At 39.6% G+C, this 26895-nt stretch overlaps 1 protein-coding gene across 4 annotated transcripts in view; it reads right to left on the reverse strand.

Annotated features, from left to right (window-relative positions):
* The window catches only part of VRK2 (VRK serine/threonine kinase 2), a 45891-nt gene extending 19843 nt beyond the window's left edge, over positions 1-26048 (reverse strand). For 2 of the 4 annotated variants that reach the window (XM_032989415.2, XM_032989414.2), the window contains exons 1-7: positions 25484-26043; positions 14536-14591; positions 13945-14014; positions 13020-13107; positions 12773-12881; positions 11256-11348; positions 2505-2637 (exon numbers count right to left, since the gene is read on the reverse strand). In XM_032989415.2, coding sequence (XP_032845306.2) covers positions 2505-2637; positions 11256-11348; positions 12773-12881; positions 13020-13107; positions 13945-14014; positions 14536-14591; positions 25484-25619 — 685 coding nt within the window. In that variant the 5' untranslated portion in view covers positions 25620-26043. Of the gene's footprint in view, positions 1-2504; positions 2638-11255; positions 11349-12772; positions 12882-13019; positions 13108-13944; positions 14015-14535; positions 14592-25483 lie in introns of all 4 variants that reach the window. The other 2 variants (XM_042789695.1, XM_032989417.2) reach the window with 2 other exon arrangements.
* Between the last annotated feature and the right edge of the window lie 847 nt (positions 26049-26895).

Raw genomic sequence — 26895 nt, forward strand, 5'->3', positions numbered from 1 at the left:
GCTCGATACAGTGACTGGTACTATTCAGGGGTTTTGAGGACTGAGATATTTATGTTGCTATGTACATTCAGGAAATGCCCTCTGGAAAGGAACTCATGTATATAAAATAACATTTAAAAATTAGAACTATATTCCAAGACCATTGAAATAAAAAACACTCCACTCTGAAAAATTGGAGAATGCCATCCTGAAGGCTGTCTATGCAGCTTTAATTTGCTAACAGTGAAGCAGTCTTTAACCACTTTTCAGAAGAGCACCCGCTTCACTCGGTACATGAGACTCAATCACAAGTCAGGAGCAGGGGAGATTGTTGAGCAAAGCCCTCTGCCCCGGTTGTTGGAAGTCTTTTAGTATCCTGAAGCATCTCTGCAACTTCTAAACCTCACAACGAGACAAGGGAAACCAGTTGCTGTGTTCTGCCATCTGGACCTGTGCATCTCCGACAGAAGTCGCTGCAGATGTGTATTTTCTCTGGGATGTTGAGAGACCTGCTGCAAATGGGAAACTCCGGTAATTTGACCTTAATGGATTCAGGCTGTTACAAGGTCAGAGCTGAGACATTCATTGTGAAAAGTTTGGATTCTCTGCTGTATACCAGATACCACATCTTGCTCTGCAGGCTTTCCGGCAGGAGCATCAGAAAAATCTAAGTGTTTTCTGTTTGCGGCTATTAACAAGCAAAAAAATTTTCAAGTGTAAGATGGGGGGGGAGGAAGCTCCCTCAAGGTATCTTTCTGAATATTTTGTTTTCTGCAGTCCTCTGCTTTTCACCAATTTCATCATGGCATTAGCTACTTGAGGGGGTAATCTAACCCACAGATTGCAAAAGATCACAACTTAACTCACAGTTGCACGTGCACGCTTTTTGCCACCCAAGTCTGTAAAATTTCCCTACTCTTTCAAATAAAAGGAATTATCTATCCTGTAATCACACACCCATCAACAGACACCTGTCCACTAGACAAACTAGCCGCTCTAACGATCCAACTCGCAAATCCCAAATACTCCAGCTGCCACCTATTCTTCAAACAGTATCCACATCAAACACTAGTACACAGCCACATTGCTCGCACTACCAGGAAAAACAGCCAGAGTCAGATCTCCAGAAAATGCACTGTATGCTCAGGAGGGCTAGAAGGGTCTGAAACAGATGTCTTCACCACAAAATATTTTTTAGCAGGTGAAATTGTGCAATTGTCTTAGCAGCAAATACTTGACAGTCTTATTTCATTTTTCCTAATGACCAGAGTTAAACGATTGCAGGTTTTAACAGCGCCGGCAAATTATCAAGACCCTCTACATTACATGGTCAATGGTCCTTTTAATAGAAAAAGCAATAATATACAGTTGTTTGTGCCAACTAAAACTCGTTAGAAAGTATTAGTTTAAGGTAACAGTTCAGCAGCTATTAACAAGCACAAATTTCTACAGTTATCGCTTGTGACACTATGATCCGAGCAAAGCTGGCAGCAGAGAAGCATTCCTTTTGTTTTAGAAGATCTTGGGGGTGAGGGGAATAGGCGAAAGAAAAGTTAACAAAAACAGTGTTTCGTAGCAAGAGTCAAAGTTTTTCAATAATCACCATTTTTTTCACTAGCATAACATTAGAATTGACTTTTTGTCTTGCTGACATAGCAACTAAGAAAGTTGTGTTGCATTGACCATATTGATTGTGAACAATGCAGCCATCAGTGGGACTTTGCACCATATATTTTCGATATTGACCTCCCATTCCCTTTTCCATGGCTCTATGGGTCTGCTATTGGATTTGGACTGCAGTGTAATAAACAGCTAAGGTTTAATTAATGGTAAATGAATACAAGACATAGGTTATGACTTTAACTAATTAGGGAATTGTTGAATTAAGTCTGCCTTGGAATGCAAGGCAGTACAATCAATATCCAATAAAAGGACTATGTATGTAATTTACCTGCAAATGTGTTTCCAATACCATCAAAGTGAGTTTAAATAAGTAAGATATATGAAAGGCTACTGGAAAAAGATTTCAAAAAGTTAACACTTTACGGCTTCAAAAAAGGTTTTTCTCCTTGCAGGAGGAATGTCATCTTGAAATATCCTCTCATAACACAGATGGTGACACTCAGACACAGCTCTCCCTAAAGGACAGTGCAGACTCGAAACATTTTTCCTTGACAATGCAACATTAGCAAACATTGCCTCTGTCTCTACAGAGTATAGCAAACACAAACCAGTACTCCCAACATGAACCAATTAAGTTTAATGGCAAGCTCTTCTTAGGGTGTCTTGGTCTGCCTTCGAAGTACCAGATGTGCAGCAGCCCTTCGGTTTTAATCGTGCTGCCCCCCTTCCCCCACCAGCCCTGGAGTAGCATTCCCAGGTAACAAGAAGAGGTCACCACACAAGGGTCTGATCAACCCTGAGCAATCCCCAAGACTACTTCTATTGTATACATCAGCTCACACAGCCTGATTACTCATTCTGTAATCACTCCTCTGAAATAAAAAAAAAAAAAAGAAACCTACCTACTCCCTTGTGGGCATCTACGCTGGTAAACTCTATTGTCCCATTATGGCCCTTCCTAGGATTTTCCTGATACTGTTTGTGGTTCCCATTGGGACAATATCTGTAGGAAAGTCCATAATCTGCAAGATAAACCTGGAAGACATGAACAGACAAATGAATAATGCTTTTGTCCTTTGAAAGTATAACCTTTATAATTAAGTCTTAAGAAACTGATAGGTTAAGGACAGCCTTAGATCTAAATTTTATTAAACCAAATGGTGCCTCAGGATAAAATATGTACAACTGGGGGCTATAACAGCTGCCCTCCCCATTTAAATCCTTCCACTACTATACTCTTATTTCAGAGTCGAGCAGAATTTCAGTCTTTTTATTTTGTTCCTAAGCTCTCTCCTCTCCAGGTGGGCATCTAGACATCATAAACTGCAATATGCCTTTTATGTATCCTCACGTTGCTTATGGGTCCTCTTCCTCTCCTTACTTAAACAGGCACATACACAACCCCTGTTCAAATCTTCCACCATCTGAGACTGTACAATTTCATAACAGCAATGCAACTTAAAAGCCAGAGGAAGCGAGAGGCAGCAGCTTCCCCCAGCCAGACTGGACACAGGACTCCAGCACTAACAGGGACCGCGACCACGGGGCTGCTGGCCATTAGCCTAACTGTAGCCTCATCTTTTTGCCTGTCATCATTAGGAACTTTGTACTGGCAACAGCTATTTAAATATCAAAAGTAAGATAAAACAAAGCAAAACAAACTAGCATTGCCCCCCCCCCCCCCCCGAAAACAATCTTAGTAAATCACTCCTGAATTTATAGTAAACTTTTTAAAAGGCACAGAGCCAGACTTCACCCTAAGTTACTCTGAAGCAAATCCATGGAGCTAAATCAGCAGAAGAGAGAAGAACTTGGGCCCCCCACTGTGTATACTGCATTCTGCCACATTTACCTTTCCATCCTAGCACAGGTGTTTTTTTTTTTTTTTCCCCGAGATGTTTCACAATAGCTACCTCAAACACCAGAGGCAGGAAGCCCCACAGTTCTGAATGATGTATCTGGGAGATGCACTTGCATCTTCTTGGGACTTCGTGGTGAAATTATTAACTGACTTTAAACTTAAGTCTTGCTCACTTTTATGGTATTTGAAGCTGAAAACAGAACACCTCAGGAGAGCTGAATCTTACTTTCTGTTCTTCTGTTGCCTGTCAAGACAAACCCGAACATGCCATCTGGCTCCTACGCCTCTATTGCTCAATAGGCATTGCGCACGCAGCACTGCATCCGTGTCGATTCTGCCACTCACATAATTTAGATTAAGGGCACAAGTCCACTCTATGAAGTTCAGATTAACTTGTTTTACCTTCCAACAGTAGACTTAATACATGCACATGGTCGATTACTGCAGCAGAGCTGACAAGCAGTAACTTGTTGAAAGCAGCTGGAATTTAATCACAGACTGTCCACTCCACAATATCCCACAGGTTATTTTCTCACTCTGTCATTTTCACACTCCCACCTGGCCTTTGCCCTGTACATTGACCAGTTTTCACATTAGGTAATTGCTTTTTCATAAATACCCAAATATGGTACTTTCACTTGAAAAAAAAAAAAAAAATGCCACAGACTGCTATTATATTGCCAATGGAACTGATCTCTGGGGCAAAAGTTAAATCATCTGAAGGCCTATAGAGATCATTTCTACTAAACCATATTATAAAGAAAAACTTTTTCTTATTTGAACCTTAGTTTTGTTTCCTCTTTAGCTAAAAAATAGTTTATCCTATAAAAGTCTAAAATAAACTCTTCTGGCACTCACTTGTAATTTAATTATGTCACTCCTGGTAGAAGAAAAACAAACAAACAAAAAACCCTCAAGAAAACTTAACGCATTATTTTGTAGCACAGTCTGTTGAACTACTGATTCCTGTTTGTGCTCCAGGCAGCTTCAAATCCTGGGATGGCTGCTCTCTTGGTTTTACTGTTTCTGCTGCAGGATCTGTGCTTATTTGGAGCGTGTAAGCTTGGATGCAGCATTCACTTCCTGCAGGGTGATGGCTTTTAAGATTACCGATGATGTTTTTCACCTGACAGACTACACAAACTGTGATACAAGATTAAAGACCATAGGCACATTTAGAAAATCTGGGACAAGGCATAAACTTTGTTGGGTTGACCAATTTGATTTTCTCCTGCAACCGCTCTCCAGTGTATTCCCGATGCACTGGTACCTGTCCTAATTGAGCCCACAGTAAGTGTGAGAGAACCAATTTAAACTACCTTAATATCAAGTTTTGCGAGTCTTCGGCATCCTTTGAGGGCTGGGAAGGAGAGAGTAGGCTACAAGATGTATTCTTCCCAAGCTAAGTGGTACATTTTGGATTTTGCTTGACTATAAGTTTCTGGCATGTATAGTTGACCAGATACAATAAAATGGAATACAGAGCAGATTTCAACCTTTACAAATTCAGGCTATGCCTTACAGTAAAATGAGATTTTAACTGTTAGAAAAAACAATACAAGAAAAGCAACTCTGCCAGCTTTCTGTTTCTGTCTGGGCTGGGAACGCGAGCTTATGTGATAGACACTCCCATATGGCAGCCCAGCCTTGGTCTTTCAAACTAACAACAGGGCGTCTAGAAGGTAGCCACAAACATTTGCTAGTCAAACTTGAACTATGTGAAATAGTTATCTGTTATCTTACATATAAATCACAGTAACTATGTATTCTTAATCCATTTTTAAGCAGTGCATTATTTTAAAATACCTTCAGTAATAATATCGGCAGAGCAGTTTTCAACTCCTACCAAAAACCCCCTCTAAAAGTGAAAAGCAGCTTTAGATTATACTGCCTTGACAGGCAAAACCTGGAAACTAAGAAGCAATCATTTCTTAAAGCCATTCACATGCAATTGCAACAACATCCATGACTGCGCCACAGTTTGCTCCCGAAGTTGGTCATGAGTGTCATTGCTCAGTTTACTTCTACCCAAGCTGTTTATCACTTCTACAACTTTCACATCAGATTTTTTCCACAAACATGCAAACGATGGTAGCCTCTCAAAGCAAAGCCTCTTGGCCACCAACAAAAATCAATCCCCTTCAGCTTGTACAAAACCAGCAATGCACTGTTACAACCTTGCCACAACCATTATCAGAATGACTATATTATTTTAAATTACCATTAATTTCATTTCATCAATTCTCATTATAACCCTTTCATCATTTAAAAGATATATAGTTCTTTATGGCTAGTTGTCACTTTTTGACAATGTAGCACAGCATGTCCTTCCAAATTTGCTCAGAACATGGTGGGTACAGGTAGTTAACAAATTTGTAGGTTGTTGTGAGGTTTTTTAGAGTATGGGGAGGGGGGAAAGAAGGTGAGTATTGAAGAATATTGAGAAAAATTAAGCCAGTGTTAGTGTCTGTTTCAACACTACAGATATTTTTCACCTGCATGCTTCTTTTAGGAACAACAAAAGAAGTAAGAACAAAAAGAGAACAAAGCGTATGCACAGTGAGAGAAACAAGACACCTAAAACAAGAAATGGTAACATGGATGATGAAGGTGCAACAGTGACATAAGCCCAGTACAGCTGGGGTTGTACACTCCCTCCCACACACTTACTTTAAATCTTGGTTTTGTTCAAGTTTATCTTTTTTTACACATCCCAGTCTGCACTAGACTCAGCAAGGCTTAGCACAGTCTTGTTATTGATAAATTCTGTTATAGATTAGGAGCCAGAGTTCAAAAGTCTTCGCACCTAATTTCATGCAAATATGAATGTGCCCATCTTATTCATGCGAACAGCCACAAATCATTATGTGCGCAAGCAACCAGCCATAGATTCAGCAGTCCTCTTGTCCTTTCTGTGCAGGACTCCCTCACAGTGCTTTATATCTGAACTAAGTATCTGCTAAACATATAAAATTCTTACAATTTGTATATATTATGATATATAACTACACTGATCTGGGAAGCTTAGCACTTCAGATTCTCTTTATCTTGAAGTACACATAGCAGATTTATCACTGAAAGCATAACAATACACTGATTTTCTTTGTACAGTTTCTTTCCAGTGGTTCCATCACTAGGTTATATAATGAGCTGTAAATAATTAAGTAGATACCTACTAGTAAGAGGCAGATTGGTTGCTAATGGCCACAGTGCTGTCAGCTTCTGCTGGACACAACACTACAAAAAAGGCTAAAGGTAGACTGAAGTCCATCTCAGGACATGAAGTCTGAACTCTAGTGTTTGGGACAGAAATAGCATCTTTCACAAAACAGAAGCCAAGGAAGAAGGACCGCAAGTTAAACAAAGGAGAGAAGGGATGAAATCTTCTGTGACTTGACAGTGGCAAGTCCCGATGTTGGAATCAACTGAACTCCAAGATATTCAGGCCATTACTACAAAAAGAAATGAAACCAGTGTAAACAGTTCTACCCAAATGTACCAGTAGGACTGAAGAAAGAAAATCAAGGCCATCTGATCATGAAGCTACATCTCAGATCACTGGCACAGCCAGCATCCATGTGTTAAAACTCAACTGTTTCTGTATAGTAACTGCATAATGTATCCTTCCTAAAAACACGGGAAGGAGAACAGAAAATATTTTATTTTTTCTCAATTCATCTGCTCTTTAGCAAATCTGTTGTACTGGACTAAAGAACAGCAATCACAACGAACCATCTCATAATGAAAAGTGACTTCAAGTTGGAAATGTTTTCATGCATGTTTTTCCCACATGTTCAGTGTGTGAGCTCTTTATCTTTTATGCTGGTCCACTGAAAACTGGTCTTAGAAGTTCATATTTTGAAACGTTTTTATATTCTTCTTTCTTCCTTTTTGTGTAGGCTATGATAATCAAGTCTGAGAGTTTTATTCTGTAACTATCTTGTCTAAGAAATGCTTAAAATCAAAATCAGAACTGAGGTACAAATGCAATTAAAATGTACAGCTTAAAAATCCAAATAGACAACTATTGGTACAGAATGGAGTCTGCAACACTGCCCATATATCCCATGGTGGGGGGAAGAAAATAACTATGAGATAATTGTTGGGAAGACGCCTTCTTCCAAACCTTATTTCATTTATTAAAAACTCTGATTTTAAGCTGTTGTCTGGTGGCCACTTGTCCCTTTCGACAGTAACACAATTTAAATGAGTTTAATGGATTTGAATTTCTCTTTTAGAGTTTATATCAATAATGCTCATTCTGCTTTATCATATGGTTACTACTATGCACCAAGTTATCTTTAACTTGCTGCAATACTGAGACAGTGCTTCACTTGTTCTGTAATTTATAGGTCTGATCACTTCAAGATTTCTTTCAGGCCTCTCTGAGATTCATGGGCTGTGTACTTCCCTCAGTACATCACTCCTATTCTGTCAGTCATTGTGCTGGGTCCATGTTCAGAAACATATTGACTAGAGAATTGATCTTCTGACCTGTAACTCGCTGAATGGCCTCGCTCCCTTCTGTTGAACAGATCTGCAGCAAGCTGCTCTTTGAGGTCAGTTGATTCTGATCTTCTAACCATTTCTAAACATCATTTGGAGGTCACAGAGTGACAGGACCTTTACTTTATTTGTTTCTCTGCCTTGCCACAGAAGGTAGAGGATAGCAGTATGGATTTCACATGTTCTTTCAAAAAGGGGACTATGATATTTATCGGCTGTGGTGTAAATTTACCAGGTTAATTTACAGAAGAGAGAGAGAGTAACAGCAGAAAGTCTAACACAGAAAAATGATTTTTGGAACTGCAGGAAGTCAGTGATAAATTCACACATAGGAGTACACATGAACAGCCACTAAATGACAAAAAAATGCAAAGCTGAGTATAAAGGTACACATGCTTTTTTTGGAGATTTATGTGTCTTCACCAAAACAATATGGAAATACATTTCGAATATATATAATTTTTTTTAAGTTATTAGTTATGGGGTTTTATTAAAAGCAAATTTCTAGAACTAAAGAACACTTCCACTTTATTTTCTCTTAAAATCCTAGACCCTAAAGAGCAAGAACCCGCCAACATAAAAGTCTTAACAAAAACTCACCACAGAAATTGTTAGGTCAGACAGCTTTATCATGCCAACTCCCACTGGAGCTACAGGTCTCTGCTTGTATGTCTGAGCTTGAGTTTGCCACTGCCTAGATGCTCTCACTCCCTATTTATGAGATTAGGTTGATCACTTTACCTCCCAGTTCCATTGTTTTAGAAAAACAAGACCAAGACAATCTAGCTACCCACCATTTTAGGAGAGAGAAAAGGTTCAACAAAGCACTTCACAGGCATTTGGTAGCAATAACAGTGTCTGAGGTTTTATCTGAAGTGTCTAAGGTTAGTATGAGATTGCCAAATTAAAATACAGCTCTCTGACAACAGTTTAGAGGATACAGGACAGGATACTCCATATTGTTGTCATCATGTTTAGTCAGTGATAAAGCTCCACAGAGCTTCCCAAAATACTGTCCTGGTAAATATATAATACATTCAGCCCACCAACATGTTATAAAGACAGCTTGATTTGTAGACAAGGCTGTTGCAACATCACAAAGTCTTACATAGGATCTGGACATATTCGGAACAGGAAGAAGCGACTTTCATGGCAAAACTACATGCAAATAGCCAGGACATGACAAATGCAAAATCATCTGTGCAAGTACACATGTTCAGTTCTGAATACTTGTGTGAAAATATTGTCTAGTACTGCTCCTAACACAGGTAAAGAATATTTATTGAAGCATGGGGGTGGACAGCACATCAAAGTCAACATTTCCAGGGGAAGGATATTCAATTAATGGCATATGTAGTTGTGCTAGTTTGAAAGTTTTAGCTATGGTGTTGGTGAGATTATTCCTTCTCTTCATGCCCTACAAGTCACAGAGCATACATGTTTCAAGATATTGTGCAAGCTGCGTCTGGAAAATAATTTTTTATTTGACCAAAAGCAGACCCATTAAGCCATCCACCCTGCTATGTAAGCTAAATATACTACACATTACTTGAAAGCACATTGAGAAATAATCATCACTGTCTACATGGCTGTAGACTGGTATGGTGCAGTTATCACGACTTCAGTGCAATCAGCAGACCTGTGGCCACTTGCAGAATTTCTGAAGCCCATGACCAGGAAGTTTATCTGAATAATATCTGAAGAGCTCTAAGTTTTCTTAAGCATACAAAAATGAAAGTTTCATTCATATCTTACCAAAGCAAGCAAATATTAGAAATTCTCTCCCATTAGCTCTTCTGAATTAGAATGTGGACATTTCAAAATGTTATCTAGAATAATTTCAGTGGAAAAGAAATTTTACTGAAACCAAATTCTACACAAAAACTCTCAGCAGTAACATACACCTTGTACATGTTGAGCTAGGAGCTACTTAAACTGGAATATCTATTGATTTCTCCATTTAATGTATAGAACTTCAGTTATATTTCCACCTAAAACCTCTGTCCCATAACTCACAAATACCTTACTTTTAATCTGAATCTACTACTCATGAAAACAAAATACTAGTATAGCATGTTCATGCAGACAACAGGAGAAACAAATCAGAAAATCACCCTGCAATCTGGCTAATTCAAAAGCAGCTGATCAAAGTCAGCTACATGTCTTAAAATTTTATGATTACTGTAAATGGACACTTCCAAAATTATTTCAATGTGAAAAACAGCAGCATATCTTGCTGTCATAAAAATACACAATAGCCAAGACAAAGAAGTCATTTGAGTTATGTTAATGGGTTTAGGTAACAGATCGTTTTGCCTCTAAATAGCCTCCTTCTTTGGATTCAGCAGGCTGGTAAACACCATAAACTGAGATTATGTACTGGCTGCTGCCACTGTCTAAAACACAGTTGCTTTAAACAGCCACGATAGCTTTCAAACTATGTGTTTTACAAAGCTGAAAAGTCAAATTTGACTCAACCATTTAACTTGAATCTTGTAAAAAAGCAGATATAGATCAATGGTTCAAGCTCCTCAATGGCAGTGAGCTGTTTTGCAAGATCTGTTTCTTTGTCACTGCAGCCAAAAACCAAAAATTGAAATAAAGGAGAAGTACTGCTTACAGCAATTTATATTTGAGTGAAGTTAAGACGTCTTCTTTTCCTAAATTATATTTTTTTCCAAGAAAAAAAGCAAACTTCAATTTTATTAACTGAAGACAAAAAAGACATCGTAAGAGTATGTGGAGTATGACAAGACCAAAAGACTTGTTTCAAAATGTTTCACCAAAGCACTTCAATTTCAAGGCCAGCTTTAGAGTGCTAGACAGCAGCCATCTTCATCCTACTTACCTGTTACATCCACTACAACGAGCAGGACATAAAAATCAGTGGCATGGAAACACAAATCATGACAATATTTGAAAGCCAGAACTTCCCAAGGATGAAAATACAATGGGACACCTCCTTAAACTGCACTAATATACTTAAACTGACATAACCCGGAACAGCAACTAGGTCTTCTAACTTCCCCTCTTGATTAGTTCACCCATGCATACCCAGTAGCCCATGTCAGCAGAGCACAAAGGGAGCAAAGCAGATTTTTGTCCTGCTTCTTTCTCAGACCTTAAACTCCACAGAGCCACTCTTAGATTTGTTGTGAGAGGATGTGAATGTTCATGCATAGACCTCTTATTACACAAATTGTTAATGGAGAATATGCGTAGCTGAAAACTATTAAACAGTTATAAACAACTTAGAGTAACAGTGTAGATAGGTAAACATGCTTACCTCGTGGGGGTTGGTGTAGCCCAAGAGTAGATTTGCTGCTTTAATGTCACCATGAACATACTCATTTTCGTGTATATATTCCAAAGTATCCAACTAGGAAAGGATTTAAAACAGAAAAGAAAACATCATAATCTTCTCCGCTCACTCTACTCATATGCCTACCACCAAATATTTCTTACTTATACAGTGAAATAAAGGGCTACGCAGACTGAGCTGACAAGTTTGTTTTGAGTTAGAGCACAAGGACTACCCACTCTGTCCACAGGGCCTGTTTCCACTAGGCACACAGCTGCTGGCAAATCATAAACAAGCTATACTTTGCCATGAGGTATCCCTGTGTACCAGCTTCTAAGGTCACAAAGCAAGAATTAAACTAGTAGTTTATAAACATTGGAGGAAATGTTAAGAATACCAAGCTCTTATAAAGAACATATTCAATCAGCCCTGAAGGTTTATAACGCCAGTTATTGCATGTCACCGTATCCCTGCACTACCATCTTTCTTCAGCTCCTTACTGAGGTAGGATAGCTCCTGCTCTTGTTAGAAAGCACACTTGCTCTTGGGTACTCATACAAAGGACAACCTAATCCTGGCTTCTGGAGAGTATAAACAGTGTTACAAGTTTGTCAATTACATAACTTCAAAAGCCCTTCACCTTTTTTTAAAATATTATTATTACTTCGGTTAAAAGGAAACTTTAGAGGTGTCCAATCTAAACCCCCTGCTTCAAGCAGCAGTAATGTAAGCTAGATCAGACTGTACAAGACATTGAATAGTCAAGTTTTAAAAGTCCCCAAGGATGGATGTTGCACAGCCTCTAGGAAGTACATTCCAGTGCTAAGACACTCTTTCTGTGAAAACCTTTCCTTGATACTCAGAGTTCCTCTTCCTGCAACTTACGATCACTGCCTCTACTCCACTTGCTGTGCACCTCTGTCCAGTAATAGCAGTCTTTCACAACGCAAATGATATTACAAAGGAGAACCTATACAACCCTCTGTTAGTATGTGCCAATCTACACACATCTGAAAACAAAACCGGTATTTGCAGACTAGCCTAATCCTGGCCTGTACAATCACTGTGTTCAGCGAACACACTGAAAATTTTGCATTCAGACATGCAATTGTGAACTTCAACAAATATGGATGTCTAATACAATACCCTTCAGACATTGGGGGGAAAAAAAAAAAAAAAAATCAATACCTGTTAAAGCGTATGAGAATAGGCTTACACATCTCAGTCTAGTCACACATTTTGAAGGGTATGGCCTATGTTTTAATCTATTGGAAAAAATTTTGGTTTGAGCCCACAAACTTCCAGTCTGCAGAGGGTCTTGATTTTCCACTTAGTACTCATTTCATTTAAAAAAAGGTGAGAAATTAGACAATACATACCATTTACACATGTTTAATTCTAAACTCAAGAGTCAGCTAAAGAAACTACATTAGAAATATAATTTTCTAGTTGAACTCAGCAAGTTTGAGACACAGCAATTTCCTCTCTCTCTCAGTACATACCATTCGTGCCCCAAGTTGCAGAACAGTCTCCTTCTTAAATCTGCTTCCAGACTCTTCAAAGATTCTTTGAAGGTCTTCCCCCAGTCTCTCCATGACCATGAATCTATAGCTGCCAGGAAATATATAAAAGGGAGGAATTCTTTAAGACAAGACTGCAAAGTTGTGTCAGATTGAAAGGACTTGTCTCTGTTTTGATAAAAATGGATCTTCAGTCAATTTGACGCTTAATTACAATTCATCTTATTACCTTTTTCCTTTGTATTCTGCCAAGCCTGATCCCCAAAACACTGGAATCCCTAAGCATCTTATTTTTTTGAGACTCATCCATTTTCTTACTGTAACAATAAATAAAAGATAGCATTGCGTTAAAGGTAGCTAGAGAATTTCAGGTTTGGCATGAGAGTTTTTTGCTGTTTTGTTTTAGCTATCAAGCTAAGACTCTGAATGAAACAATGAAACTAGTAAGACCTATTTGGCAGTTTGTGTAGCAAACAGTTCAGACCCCTACTTTACTCTGAAGTTCTCTACATTCTGCAAAACAAGCAGCAGGTTTTTTTGTTCAACAAACATGGTACTTTGTTGCCTTGGAAGGTAGACAAGCAATTATCTATAGCTGAAGAAATAATTTCCTTAGAAGCTCTACTTTATTCAATACAGAATGCTTCAAGCTATCGAAAGTGCTTATGTCTACCAGCAATCTAAGTCATCTAGAGTCTTTAGGACACTTCCCATGAATAAATCACATCCATGCTTAAGCGTCTGCAGAATCAAGTGCCTTGATTACTACTAAATCCTGTTATGATTACACACACTCTTAGCTCTGCACATGAAAATAGTTTCTAGCAGAAATATGGTCACCAATTAGTCCATCTAGTACCTCTCTTCTAAGGCTGGCCTCTCTCTGGAGTCCATTCATTGCTGTGCACTCTGAAGTGTGCACATAATAAACGTGACATGCTTCTGTTCTCCCTTCTGATCAGAAAAGACAAGGATGACATCCAAGTAAAGAAACCTACAGCAATCTAAAATTCTTACAGCACCAATTAGGATTAGTTCAGTGTACATGTAATGAGAGTTGACTACCGAGCTCTAAAGCAACAGTTCTTACTACAAGTAGTTAAACCCAAACTTGTCCTTAAGTCTGCCTGAATCAGAACCAATATATTACTTACTATGCTCTTGTTTTGCAGCCCTCTGGTAAAATTTCAGTTCAGAAAATAAGGGGCCATTTTCAAGATATTCCTATTGAGAAATAAATAAACTTAGTATCATAAAATACATTAGAATGCCAACAGTTTCTAAAGAAAAGTGTATGAGAAATTCAAAGGGGATGAACCCCCTTTTTTTCCCACCTCCCATATACCATGCCATCTGAAATGTAACTTTAATAAGTAGCTAAAAAGAAAAGTTGTTTGGCAACACATTTTCATAAAGAGAACAGATTCTTTCAGAAAGTATTTAAGACATTATTTTCAGAAATACTGTAAAACAGGTGTGTTTAAGTTCATAGTCTGATTTTCTTTACTAAACAGTTGAGGGCAGTAATCAATGAAAGGAAAGAATCAAGTCAAGGAAATACTGTGTGTCACAGAAATGCCAAATATATCCCCAAGCAGGGAAAGTATATCGAGATATAAAAAAATAGGGAAAAAAACAAAAGCCACAAGCATGCAATACAGACCTAGTGCTGAAAATAAGGATAGATAATTAAGAGAAAGAACTGCATGTAAGTTAACAATTTAGAAATGAGATCTACACATTACCACTTTAATTACATGCACTGCATCATCTTCTACAGGAACATGAGTTTGCGGGGAAGCTGCAAAATGAGAAAAGAGATGGGGATCGAGCTGTATGCAAGAAAATATAATTGCAAACAAACACCAAGCTAACATTGCATAAGGTGACCAAAAAAATACACGACAGAGATACCCACCATTTTGTCTGAATTCCTGCTTTTAAAGGTCAGAGTTTTGCCAAGTTCAAAGAAAAACAAAACGAAAACAACACACACATGGAAGTTTTAATCAAGAAGTACAGAGGCAATTTTAATCCGCATTTTCAGAAGTCTCCCCCTCGATGCTAATTAAGGAGTACGCAGGATGTCCCCATTGCACGTTTGCACCACAATGAGGTATTCCATTATAACAGACTATGTTTAAGTCATTCCAGTCAATTGGATAACCTCTGTATTTGGTTGCTGTCAATCCACTGTCGTGACAAAGACACCGCTTAAAAGTTATGACCTACATTATGCTTCTAGGCAGGATTGTCTGCTTTCCTCTATTACAAATTAATTTTGCCCTAGAACCTTGATTTCTATTCTGACATTATTTAGACACTGGCCTAAGTTAGGGATAGCACAACCACCACCTGCCTAAAGGGGAGATGAGGGATTGTGTCTCTCAGTGCAAGTAGAGATTTCAAAACAATAATTGACCACATGTGCCAATTACAGCCCAGGAGACAGAACCTCTCTGCACAGACAATGCAATCCTATTTTCTTCTGACCCTGAGAGAACTATCAGTTCTCTCTGATACTACTGAAGCTACATGGAGCTACACTGGGATTAAAATTTAATGAGACTAAATCATCTTTTAGAATCATCACTGTAAAAAAACTAAAAAGAATACAGTTCCTAGGAAATAAGTGTCCCTTTCAAACTTCTTATAATGATCAAATACCAACAACAGTCCAGGTGTGAAATACTTCAACTATCAGCACACACAAAAATAGACTACTTTTATCCACATAATAAAAATCAAGTAAACTTGGATCTAATCAAACCATCCAAGCTTACATTTTTTGATGGTCAGGGCATAAAAATATTTTTACAATGAACCAACTCCTTCAGCTGCCATCTTCCTTCAATTCTATTCAGCATCTGGGTTGAATCTGCCAGCATATACACCCCAAACACCCGCAGGGTCCCTGCTGCCTTCTGTTTGACTCTCCCCCACATGAATGCTTCTGTGCTAATAACACACTAAGATAAAATGAACACATCCTAAACCAGTATCTCTAGAAGGTGTGAACTATCCATAGACTCAAACAAGTAGCAGTCACATTCAGAATACAATCTAAAGCTATCATACGACCAGGAAAGAAATTTTGGTAAACTTTGTTCTTACCATATCATTGTACTGAACTGGGAATTAAGGTACAGGTGCCCAAGCCTTTATCTTTCTCTGCCACATGTAGACTATGTGTTAATAGCTGAAGACATTAGTTTAAAGGAAGGTCCCATGTGTTTTCATTGTATTCAACAACATCACAGTGCCCAAACAGAATTAGATGTGCTCCCTTACTGACACGGATCAGAAAAGAATCTGTGTATAAGAAAATGTATTTTAATACCAAGTTACTTAACAGAGGTTTGATAGGTATAGAGAAGTATCAAATTTAAATTTATTTTAAAGAGTCTGATCTAACTTCCCTGTAGACACCTTGACATTTTATAAAGAGAGGCCTCATTCATGGTAATCTGGAACAGACAGTAACAGCTGTCAGGGTAATGAAGAAGAGCAATTAACAGGAGGTAGCCCAGCAAAAGGGCCTAACCCCCATGGTTCTTACACTGTGCCAGTGTGGATGCTTTTTGGAGTCACACTGAAAGAACATCCTGAAGAAAAATAAAACCAAAACTAACTGGCAATCATTACAATGTGAAAAGGGAAAAAAGTCAGACAAAGCTCAACAAGATACAGGAACAGATGCTCCACAAAATGAGTAACACGACATTCAAATCTACAAAAGGAGAAATGGTATTATTGTTTTTACTGCACATACATGAAACAAGGCATAACATTCACCATGAATAACACTCTAAACTTCTTACACAGATAATGCTTAGACAATTAATCTCATACCTACAGATAAGCAGAACCTGCATGCGTACCTTTTGTTACATCATTTTAATTAACCATTCATATATCAGGCAGCAATACCTTAACCGCAGCCTAGAAATAAGATAGACTATTTTTTGTCCATAAATAAACATAAATGGTTTTTAAAAAATTGTCTCATTACTATGTATAGTTACTTAACAGACTGGAAAGGCTCCCAAGGTTTAACAAACAGTCTGATTACATACCTCATAGACCACCACCACATACTCTCCTGCGAGTTTAGCTCATAGTTAATTACTGTATACTCGTAATTAGCCATGTGCTAGCCTCGTTCTGTGTGGTAGCACATGGCTATTTATAATATTACAATCAGTTAAATGCTAGACTGCAGGACAGTAAGCAGAGACCCTGCAGGAGAGCAATGCTGATAGGCAGGAGGTCTCTGATGGCATATAAGTATACACATAGAGTACCAGCAGCACTATATGGTGAGATTATGTTTGCAAAGGATATCTTAAAATAGCATAACAAGTGTGAGAGTTCCCAGTTTGCAGTTAATGTTGCTTTTATCAACTAGAGATGCACAATCTCCTTACATTTGGGGGGAGGGATGTTGGTGCATGTACACAATCAAAACCATTGTCTGCATAATTGTTAACTGGGAGCACTGGCCCAAGATGAAGCTGTGTAGGGGGCTGTGGCTGTTTCTGTCTCTTGCCAAGACAAGTCTCACAAAACAATTGCAAAGGGCACAGCTCTATTTTCTCTTCCTCCCTTTCATCCCACAATCGCAGCTACCATGCCAGTGAAAAGCATACAAATTTAAAATGCACTCTGAAATAAAGCAGTGCAGTAAGATTCACATCCTTTGCCATCATTTCCAACTGTTGTGCCTACACAACAGAGCAAATAACTTACCTCAAATTAACCCATGTCCAGAATTCCCTAGTTTCACCCAGGCACAGCAGTCATGGTCTTATCATCCACTTTAATCATGAATTTCATCCATTTTGTTGCTGAGTGCCACAACCTTAATTAATGTAGCTTTCTAAATGTTAATAAGACATGGTAACAAAAGGGTGTTTCTGGATGAACTGCGATTTCCTACAACCACACAGCACAATTGCATGCAGTATGACAAAGAAACGTGCCAATTCTATTTGCCAGTTCAAACGTGCTTGTTGTAGTTCTAGCAGTTAATTTGTGGCAGTCACATTTGGAATATGGTGAAATATTTTCAATGGCTCTCACAGAACCAGTTTTGTTGACAAAGTTTACACAGTGGAAAAGAAAACAGCATTGATTTGGCAGTTTGGAAAAACATCCCTGCTCCTGTCCACAGCTGGTGTCTTTGCCACTGCTGGATACTCTGAGGATATATTTGTTTGAGAAACATGAATAAAATTATTTTCAGAAGTTCTTGGGTTGCTAGCATTTTTTTTTTTTTGCTCTGTTTCATTGGTTAACTAATCCTGAAGAGTGATACCATCAGCTTAGTTTTCCACAGAAACAAAAACTAACCTCAAAAATATTACACTTCACAATTACAGGCTACCTATAAAAAAAAACTGGGAAAATTCTGACCCCATTTAAGTCAAGCCAAGAGCTGTTAACTTCAATGGCTAACAAATGGGGGGAAGTGGGGGGCTGGGGAGGAGTGTTGCTCAGAGCATCTAACTATAAAACACAATCCAAGTTGCTGGAAGTTACTAAAGTTACTAAAAACAAAATGTACACAAATAAATAAAAAGTAGCACCTGCTATTTAACACACAACTTCAAATATTTCCTACATAGGGAGGGTACTAAGGCAAACATTCAAAGGCCAGCAAAGCACACTGCTTTCTCCCCTTGACTTCACAATGTCCAATATTTTCCCGAGAACTGAAACATTCAGTGCTTGAAGGGTGTTTACAGTCCATTTTTATTGTAGCTGAAGGAAGACCTGCTTCTCTGCTTATATTGTTACTTTAAAGATGCATCATCATTTCCTGGACTGGCTCTTTTCTAAGCCGTGTTTATGAATGTTTTTTTTTCTAGATTCTTCTTCTAGGTAGCTTTATGAATGCAGAGTTTTATTACACAAATTACATATATATAGCCCTCTGTACCATGCTTGTGAAACCATCTTCCACAAGACCTAACTAAACTGGTTTGGGTAGAAAATTGTGCTCAACTGCTGAACTGTTTTGCGGATAACTGTAAATGCCTCCAAGAACATTCATCACTGGTAAGAAATTTCTCTACATTTCTTACTCATCCTCCTGTGAAACCTTAATCTTGATTCACTAGAGCCAAAGTTTTGTATTCCACAGCAATGGAAGCCACTGTTTGACTTTCAAAGTTAATTACTCTAAACTGGAACAGGTATGGCACATCCTTTAACCCCAGGCAGAAAAGCTATGCGTGGTCTGCTCTTACAGCACTCTCAGATGGGAGTCCAGGCTTCTAATATTTAAACCTTGATGCACAAACTGTTTTCTGGCAAGATTCTGCTCCAGCCCATCTGCTAGTCTGACATGGTGCCCACTCAGAAGATACTACACCAGCCTCAGTAGGGTACAGGTGCCAAAGACAGCTGAAGGGAGTGCCCTCCATAAGGCAACAGGTGCCCTACCTTTCATCCACAGCTCTTCCTGTTACTGTATAACACTGCTCAGAAATACATCCCACACTGGGGAAAAAAAAAAAAAACAAAAAACAAACAAACAAAAAAAACAAAACAAAAAAAAAAACCTCAAACCTGCTCTCTGAACTTCCTAGTTTTACTTGGCATGCAAGGGTCTCAGTCCCTGACCAGAATTCTTGCAAGGGGGACTAGTGAAGAGCATGACAATGGCTCCCAAATTACAGGCCCATACATGTGGGGAAAAAAAAAAAAACCAAACAAAAAAACACCAACACATTCTGTGGCAGAACACTGAAGTGTAATAGTAGCAATCTCTGCAGATTTTATAACAGACTATAGACTACTGTATAAAAATGAGTTCTGCTTTTAAAGTTAAGACTTCTAGCCTACAGAGGACCAAAAAAAAAAAAAAAGAAGAAAAAGGAAAGATCCAAGAGGAAGCAATTATCAGCAAGAACTGGTTGAGGCAAAGAGGATTTCCTCTTTAACAGATGGTGCAGGCTGATCCTGTACCACGTGGTCAGCCCTAAGTAATCACCGAGTAACAAATTGGGGTTAATTTTTTTATTTAGTTTGTCTGTAGACAGGGTGAAAAATTAGGTAATCTGCTTGCTATATCTATATTTATACAGTTTAATATTAGTGACTAGATAAAAATCACTCTTTCCTGAAATAGTGTTTGCCTGCCAACAAATTTATTTTCACAGTACGGTTCACACCTGCAGGTACAATGAGACCTTTGATGGAATGCATTTTAACATCTGAAGGTTAAGAAAAAAAATCTATCCCTAACCAGACAGTTAGCTGCTAGTGCTATTAATTACAGCGGTTTTCTATTAATATTCTTCTTTCTGTTGAGTTTGTAAAAAATATGCTGTACATGTATCTTTCAGTGTAATTTTACTGCATTTTTAATTCATTTGCTGCACTATAATAAGTATTTTCAGTGAAGCAACTGTTGAAGAACTTTGTTTCTCTAGAACCAATTGCTAAAGCTAGCTTCCTAGCCCAAACCAAGGCATGAACAGCAAGACAATGACAGAAAGTGCTTCCATGAACGCTTCTCTTCCTTGACACATGTACACCCCTGCTACAGCTATACAAATTATCCATGGAAATTACTCTTTCTGAAAGAGAAACAAACTTACTTTCACACCTCATCCTGATTCCCAGAACACCAGGCCTCAGAATATCAACCCCAGAGTGTGTTATGGTCCAAGCTTGAAAGCAGAAAAGGCCACAACCATACCTCTTCCCTATCTCCACCAACAGCAGAGTTCCCTGTGCTGCTGGTATTAAAAAACAATATTTAACGTTAAGAGACAATAATCACTGCTTACTCAAGCAGATACTCTTTGTCTCTTCTTGGAAAATGGGAAGGAAAAAAAAAAGAAAAGGTCAGTGTGCTGGCTATACTGGTGACACATCTCCAAGCAGGGCAGAGTCACCACTGATTATAGCTTTATCAACATGCACTTTCCTGAGCTTTGCATATTGTAACACACACAAAAATAGCAGTCAAACAGCAACATGTAAGCACCTGCTGCAAAGCCAGCTATGAAAAATGGTTTCAAAACTCCTAGCTTTCACCTATCACTTTCAAAGTTCCATCACAATATACATATTAATACAATTAAAATACATTTACAATGTAGTAAATTCTATTGTAAAAGACAGTAACAAACATGCATGCATATAAAATTATATAGATAAAAAATAAATACTTTGCAGAACGATCAGTTTTCATGAGAAAGAAACTTGCAAGTAGATAATGCTGTGTACAGCAGATTTCACTGTGACAGTGGAATCTTAGCAAAACACTGTGTGACCTTCTGCATTTAAATTTTCAGTCCAAATTGTGCATTAATAGAGTACTTGCAGTAGGACTAGAGAATGATTTATATAAAGACTGGTGTTAATTACTGACTGTGATCAAGAAGATAAATGAGAGAATGTAAGCCTCTCAGTAGCACCCCCCTTAACTCTTGCTTAATTTTCCACTGTACTGCCACTGTTCTCCACAGGGCTACAAACTAGTCCCGAGACCACCAACATGTCACATTTTTGTCCGGTTGCTCTCCATTCTGCTCCTTCTTAACAAAAGGATAACAGTACTGTCTGAGGTGTCTGCAAATCAGTACCAGTAACAAAAATAAAATAAAATTTCTGATATACAACAGCATAGTTAATTCCAGCTTATGATCCATATTGTTCTTGCTACAACAGCAATGCTTCAGATAACATCTCTAGATGACTTCTATTATTTCTGGCAGCAGAGGAACCTCTCCTGTTCAGAAGCACTGGAAGGAATCGGTATTTATAAAAGCTTTCTGCTCCTGGATTTGCTCTGGTCAAGATAAAAACATATAGGGAATCCAAGGGACAGAACAAGTCAACAAAGAAACAGACAAGATGGCACAGACAGAAAAGAGAAGGAATAATTAGAAAACCAGGGGAAATGTGAGGCAGGATAGAAACTTGTAGATAGTGATAACTTTCATGTACGTAATTAGAAGTTTAGAAGCCCTGCACCTGAAGAGACTATTTGCATCCTAGGGCTTAGGGTCAGTAAACGGCTTTCAGCAGCTTTGATTCAATGAACAGAATCTTCCACAGAATGCATCCCTTGTAAATATATTTTGCAGAGCTCCTGTAAAATTTCGAGAACATTGTTATAGATTAATGGAGTATGGAGTACCCTTAATGGGAAATTAAGCTATAACAATGCACATCAAAGTCTTTACACCGCTACTGTAAAAATACTTATTAAAAGATATAGCTGGCAAAGTTAACCTTTACTTTTATAAAAGGGCTGTGCTGTTCATATCTGGCAGGCAGTCGAATCTGTCTCTGCTCTCCTGTCTTGCCCACCTCTCTACAGCTCTTTCTGGGTTAGCTTCTCACTAAAAGTTTAGTGGTCCTCTCACATCTTGCTGTATATGCACTAAAAACTAGCCCGAACAGCACAGAAAAAGAAGGTGCCCCTCAGCACCAAGCATCCGTATCTTACTCTCAAAGGCTTGTCACCTTCTTCACTCCATTTGATTCTCAAAGACAGCTGAATTCTTTTGTAGGATCAAGCTCCCAAAAAGCTACTGAATGGTATAATTTACATAGTATAAACATGTATCAGAAAGAGGTGGACTAAAGAATGCTGCAGTCAGTGTCAATACTTGGGGATAAACCTTACCCATTTCCTCTTTTAATTGTAGGATGAGCTACAAGGGGAACTAAGCCTTCAGTTTAGTGCTACATGTAACATTCACTACCCCTTCTGAAAGAAGAGATTAAAGGAACACAAATACCATTATAAAAGTGGCAGCTGTATTTCTTCAGCCATGCTGTCACTTATGAAAAAACACTGAATAGTAATAATACCAAGGGTCCCAGATCATATTCTTATTCTCAACTAATCCACTGACTGCTTTCCACCTCGGTTCACTGGGAGCTAAACTGCAACAAACACCACAATGTATGAAATCACCTCAGTGGTCTGTGAGATCAGGCAGAAAACTAATCAAATCTGCATGAAACTGCCTGAATCCCACACACGATACCACCCACAAGGTCCGGCGTGATTTGACTGCAGCAGATGACAGAGTTATATTCTGAGTGATTCAGGAACACAACATTTTTTGTCTTACACATGGAAAACTACTACTACCTTGCTTTCTGCACTGCATCCCCAGTTCCCACAGTCCTTCCTCGCCGTGAGAGCCTTCTGCAAGTTTGTTTCTTACTCTCCTTTATCCTTGAATAGCAATATCCAGAGACACCTTAACTTTACTTCTTAGCTCACACTAAGGTCTATTTTCTTATGGCAACATCTCATACATGCTCTATGCACAGCATCTCTCAAACATAACCAACTTATGTTTCAAAGAAAGTCATAATTAGCTATCAGATATATCAAAAGGAAAAATAATGTAAATATTATTAAAGTGCACTAGCCTTTGACCCCTCTATAACTGCAGTTAGTTGAAAACCCTATCATCCCCACTGGTTCAGTCTGCAGAGCAGTTAGGTATGCGTGAACTGTATGAATTCCAGGGGAAACTAAACCAGAAGCTCCACTACAGGAACCTAGCAGATGTACTCCAGCTACTAACAGCAACCTAAGAATTCAAAACAGTTCCTTCAAACAGCCTCAAACCATGCACTTGGTGAGGAAATTCAGTGCAGTAGACCACATCAAATCTAGTCCAAAGTCAAACAAACCCTCAATTTAAATAAGGGTAGATGTAGGGCCACATCCACCAACTGTTTCCATTTACTCATTCACTTCTGTTACACCAAACTACTTGCAAACAGATACACAGGCTTAGTTTTCTCCAGGTTTTTCAGTGACTGGGTTTGCTTTGAGGAAAAGCAGAAGCAGTGGCATTTAGGTTGTTACTGAAATCTTCTTGCCTTGTTTACACAGGCAGTGAATGGAACAAAGTGCCAGATTATGCCCTTTTTCCCCCACTAGAAAGCTTCTCTACTCAAACTAGAAGTCTAGATGCACGAGTAAAATCCAGTTTGCAGCCACACATTAATAGCTGGAAGAACAGTACAACTGGGCAACCACTTTAGAGAAGCAAAATCTGACCACATATGGGACTATCACACCATGAAATAAAATATGAGTCTTCAGTTGCCATTCAGTTCTTTGTGATTAACCATAATGGACACAAGGAGGAAAAAGAGGGAGAGGAAGAACACTTCAGTGCAATATAAAATGTTCCTGAACAGCTGAAAGCAGACAAGCACCATGAGATAGCCAGACAGATGTAACAAAGATCACAGTAAATCTGTCACCAAGAGACGAGTGGCACACAAGTGCTACGTTTATGTCTGCAAATACGAAAAGAGCAAACGTGCTAACCCTTCTATAGGAAACACACACTTTTTCTCTCTAGAGTAGGTGCCTGATGCTACAATTTGACACTGACGGACAACTCCTTCACCTCCATGAAACCACACTGAATCTAGCACAGCTCTGCTATTTGAAAAGAGTTACTAAAGACAAAAGAATTGAGAAGGCACATGACATATGATGCCTGTACTAATGAAAACTTGTCTTGTTATAAAAATCTGGAAATCACACTAAGTGGAAAGCTCATGCTGCATAACAGTATGTTAACAGATTATTTTCTGACAAATCACTCAATATAAAGGAAACATTATTAGGAGATCAGCTGAAAAAAAAAACACGAGTGGGAAACAATCAAAACTCTATTTTCCATGGCAGAAACGCACAAGAAGGAAAAGCTTAAAAAAATAAGGTATACCTGATTTATGCATGAAAGGAGGTCAATTCAGGTATAGGAGTGACTTGTTTATCAAGTTTTAAACATTAATACTTCAAATAGAGAGTTAACATACCTCTAACTCAAAAAGATCATGTTTGGCTCCAGGGATGATGCACAAAACTGCCTCTAAATAATTCTTTAGTGCTGTCTTAATACAAGCTCAATTTAGTCCCTAACAGTTGCTGTAGACTAGCTTGCCTGTATATATTTGGTGTGACAAAATAAAATAAAGTAAAAAAAAAAAAAAACACAAGCCAAAACAAACTCCTAAGATTGCCTTGAAAACCGGATTTACTCTTTCTTAGAGACCAGCAATAGTAACATACACTATATCCTCTCCAGTGACCCAGAATGCTTTACAAACTGCCTTTCAGAACCATTCATTCTTTATAAAACACAGACTGAGCGAAATGCAGCAGCTTCTTCTGAAGAAAATACAGAAATGCACCTAGGCTAGAGCAAATAAAGAACAGCATTTCCACCTCTGGTGAAAGACTAATTCAGAGGCAACACCCAGCTAACTATTGTTACTGTTACATTTCTTGGGATGAAAACTGATTTAGTGTTGGCCAGAAGATAACATTTCCAATAACTGGAAACCTAAAGAGCACTCCAGAGCTTGAAGAGGATCACCTGGCAGTGTTCTTTGGCAGCAGCACCAGCACCTTGCCTACCCCACGCCAGCTCCACAGAGAAGGGCACTAGGAGCCATCAAACCGAGCTGGACAGCCCGTGGAGAACAAACTGCACCATCAGCAACACTTTGGAACTAGAAGGACACCCAACAAGGCGCTGCAAACCTCCGAAAACCACACTTCAACACAGATGACCCACCAGCATTTAAACAACAGCAACTTTATAAACCCATTCTGTCTCATTCGTGTCAGGAAGTTACAAAGAAGTTTACAAGTCACCCTTCTAATTACCACCAGTATTTTACCTAAATAGATCAAGCCAAATCCTCCCTGGCCGATCTGACTGCCCAGCCTCCAGACTTTTCCTTCGGTGTCTTTCAGGATCATGTCTTTCGGGAGAGGAACTGGCAGCTTGCCTCTGCCGCGATCCTTAGGTGGCATCGCACCTTGGCGGGGTGGAAAAACGAAACAAAAAGTTGACTTTTGTCAGAAGAAACAATATCCAGCTCTCCGCGGGCCGAAGGGCGCTGCCGTTGGGCGGCAGGCCGGGGCGGCTCACTCGCAGCGGCCTCCCCTCCAACGCCCCACAGGACAGGACAGGGCAGGGCAGGGCAGCCGGCGGCCCGCACTCGGCCGCTCCGCCCGCACCCACCTCCGCGGGGGCCCCGCCGCCTTCCCCCGGCGCCGGCCGCCAACTTCCCGCAGGCCGGGCCCAGGAGGCGAGAGCCCGCCCGCTGCGGGAGGAGAAGGCGGGCCGCCGTCTTCCGGCGGGAAACCCCGGGAAGGGGAACTGCCCTGCCAGCCCCGGGCGGGACGCGGTCTCTGCCCGCCCTGCCTCCCAGCCGCCGGGGCGGGACTCCCTCGGCCGCCCTTCTCCCCTCAGCGAGGCGGGGCCCGGCCGGTGCGGGGGAGGTTTCCCGCTTCCCCTCCAGCGCCGCGCTCCTTCCTGAGGCGACAAACCGAGAAGTTCGATGGCGCACCTGATCCCGTCTCTCTCTTTAAGCGGCCTTCGCCAGTGAGGATTTTTTTTTTTTTTTCTTCCCCCTCTTTTTTTCCTTAAAGAGCTTTTGTAAATATAGAAGTAGTTGGTCAGACTGTTCCCTGACTGAGGTAAAAAGGGGTGTTTCCGTGTGCAGCAAGGACGGCAGGGGCAGTAGTGAAGTCAAAGTGGCCCCACTCAGTCAGGCCACTTCATTTTTACCTCAGGATCTTTCCATCAGAGTCCCTTCACTGTCTCCCTCTTGTATTCCAGGATCATTTCTACATCCAAGAACACAAATACTCACCCAAAAGCAGCATGCAACACTGCGTTTGCGCCAGTTGAGATGATAGAGTTGTGCAGCCTGGAGCACTGGAAACCCTCCACAGCCCCACAGTGCCAGGGAAAGAGGGAACAGCCACCTCACAGGCCTGCGGCCCATCGCTCCAGGCAGGTACCCAAGGGTAGACCAGCCCCATCACCACCATCAGCTTGTGAGTTGCTAATAAAGGTCACCATGAAGTGGGTCTTTTTCACTCCCCAAACTCCCAGGGCATACCTCTGGTCACAAGCCACCATCTTGTTCAAGCTTTGCTTTATTAATAGGGTCCACCCAGCCAGCACACTACACCTAGGTAGAGCTCACTGGGGACCACCACGTACTCCAAGCAATGATTACAAGTTTTTACCAAAATAATAGGTTCAAGAAAAATCAAAATCCAGAACTTCAGCAACTAC

This window comes from Tyto alba, unplaced genomic scaffold (assembly GCF_018691265.1).
Source record: "Tyto alba isolate M040663 unplaced genomic scaffold, T.alba_DEE_v4.0 Super-Scaffold_16, whole genome shotgun sequence".
In the NCBI taxonomy this organism is placed as follows: Eukaryota; Metazoa; Chordata; class Aves; order Strigiformes; family Tytonidae; genus Tyto; species Tyto alba.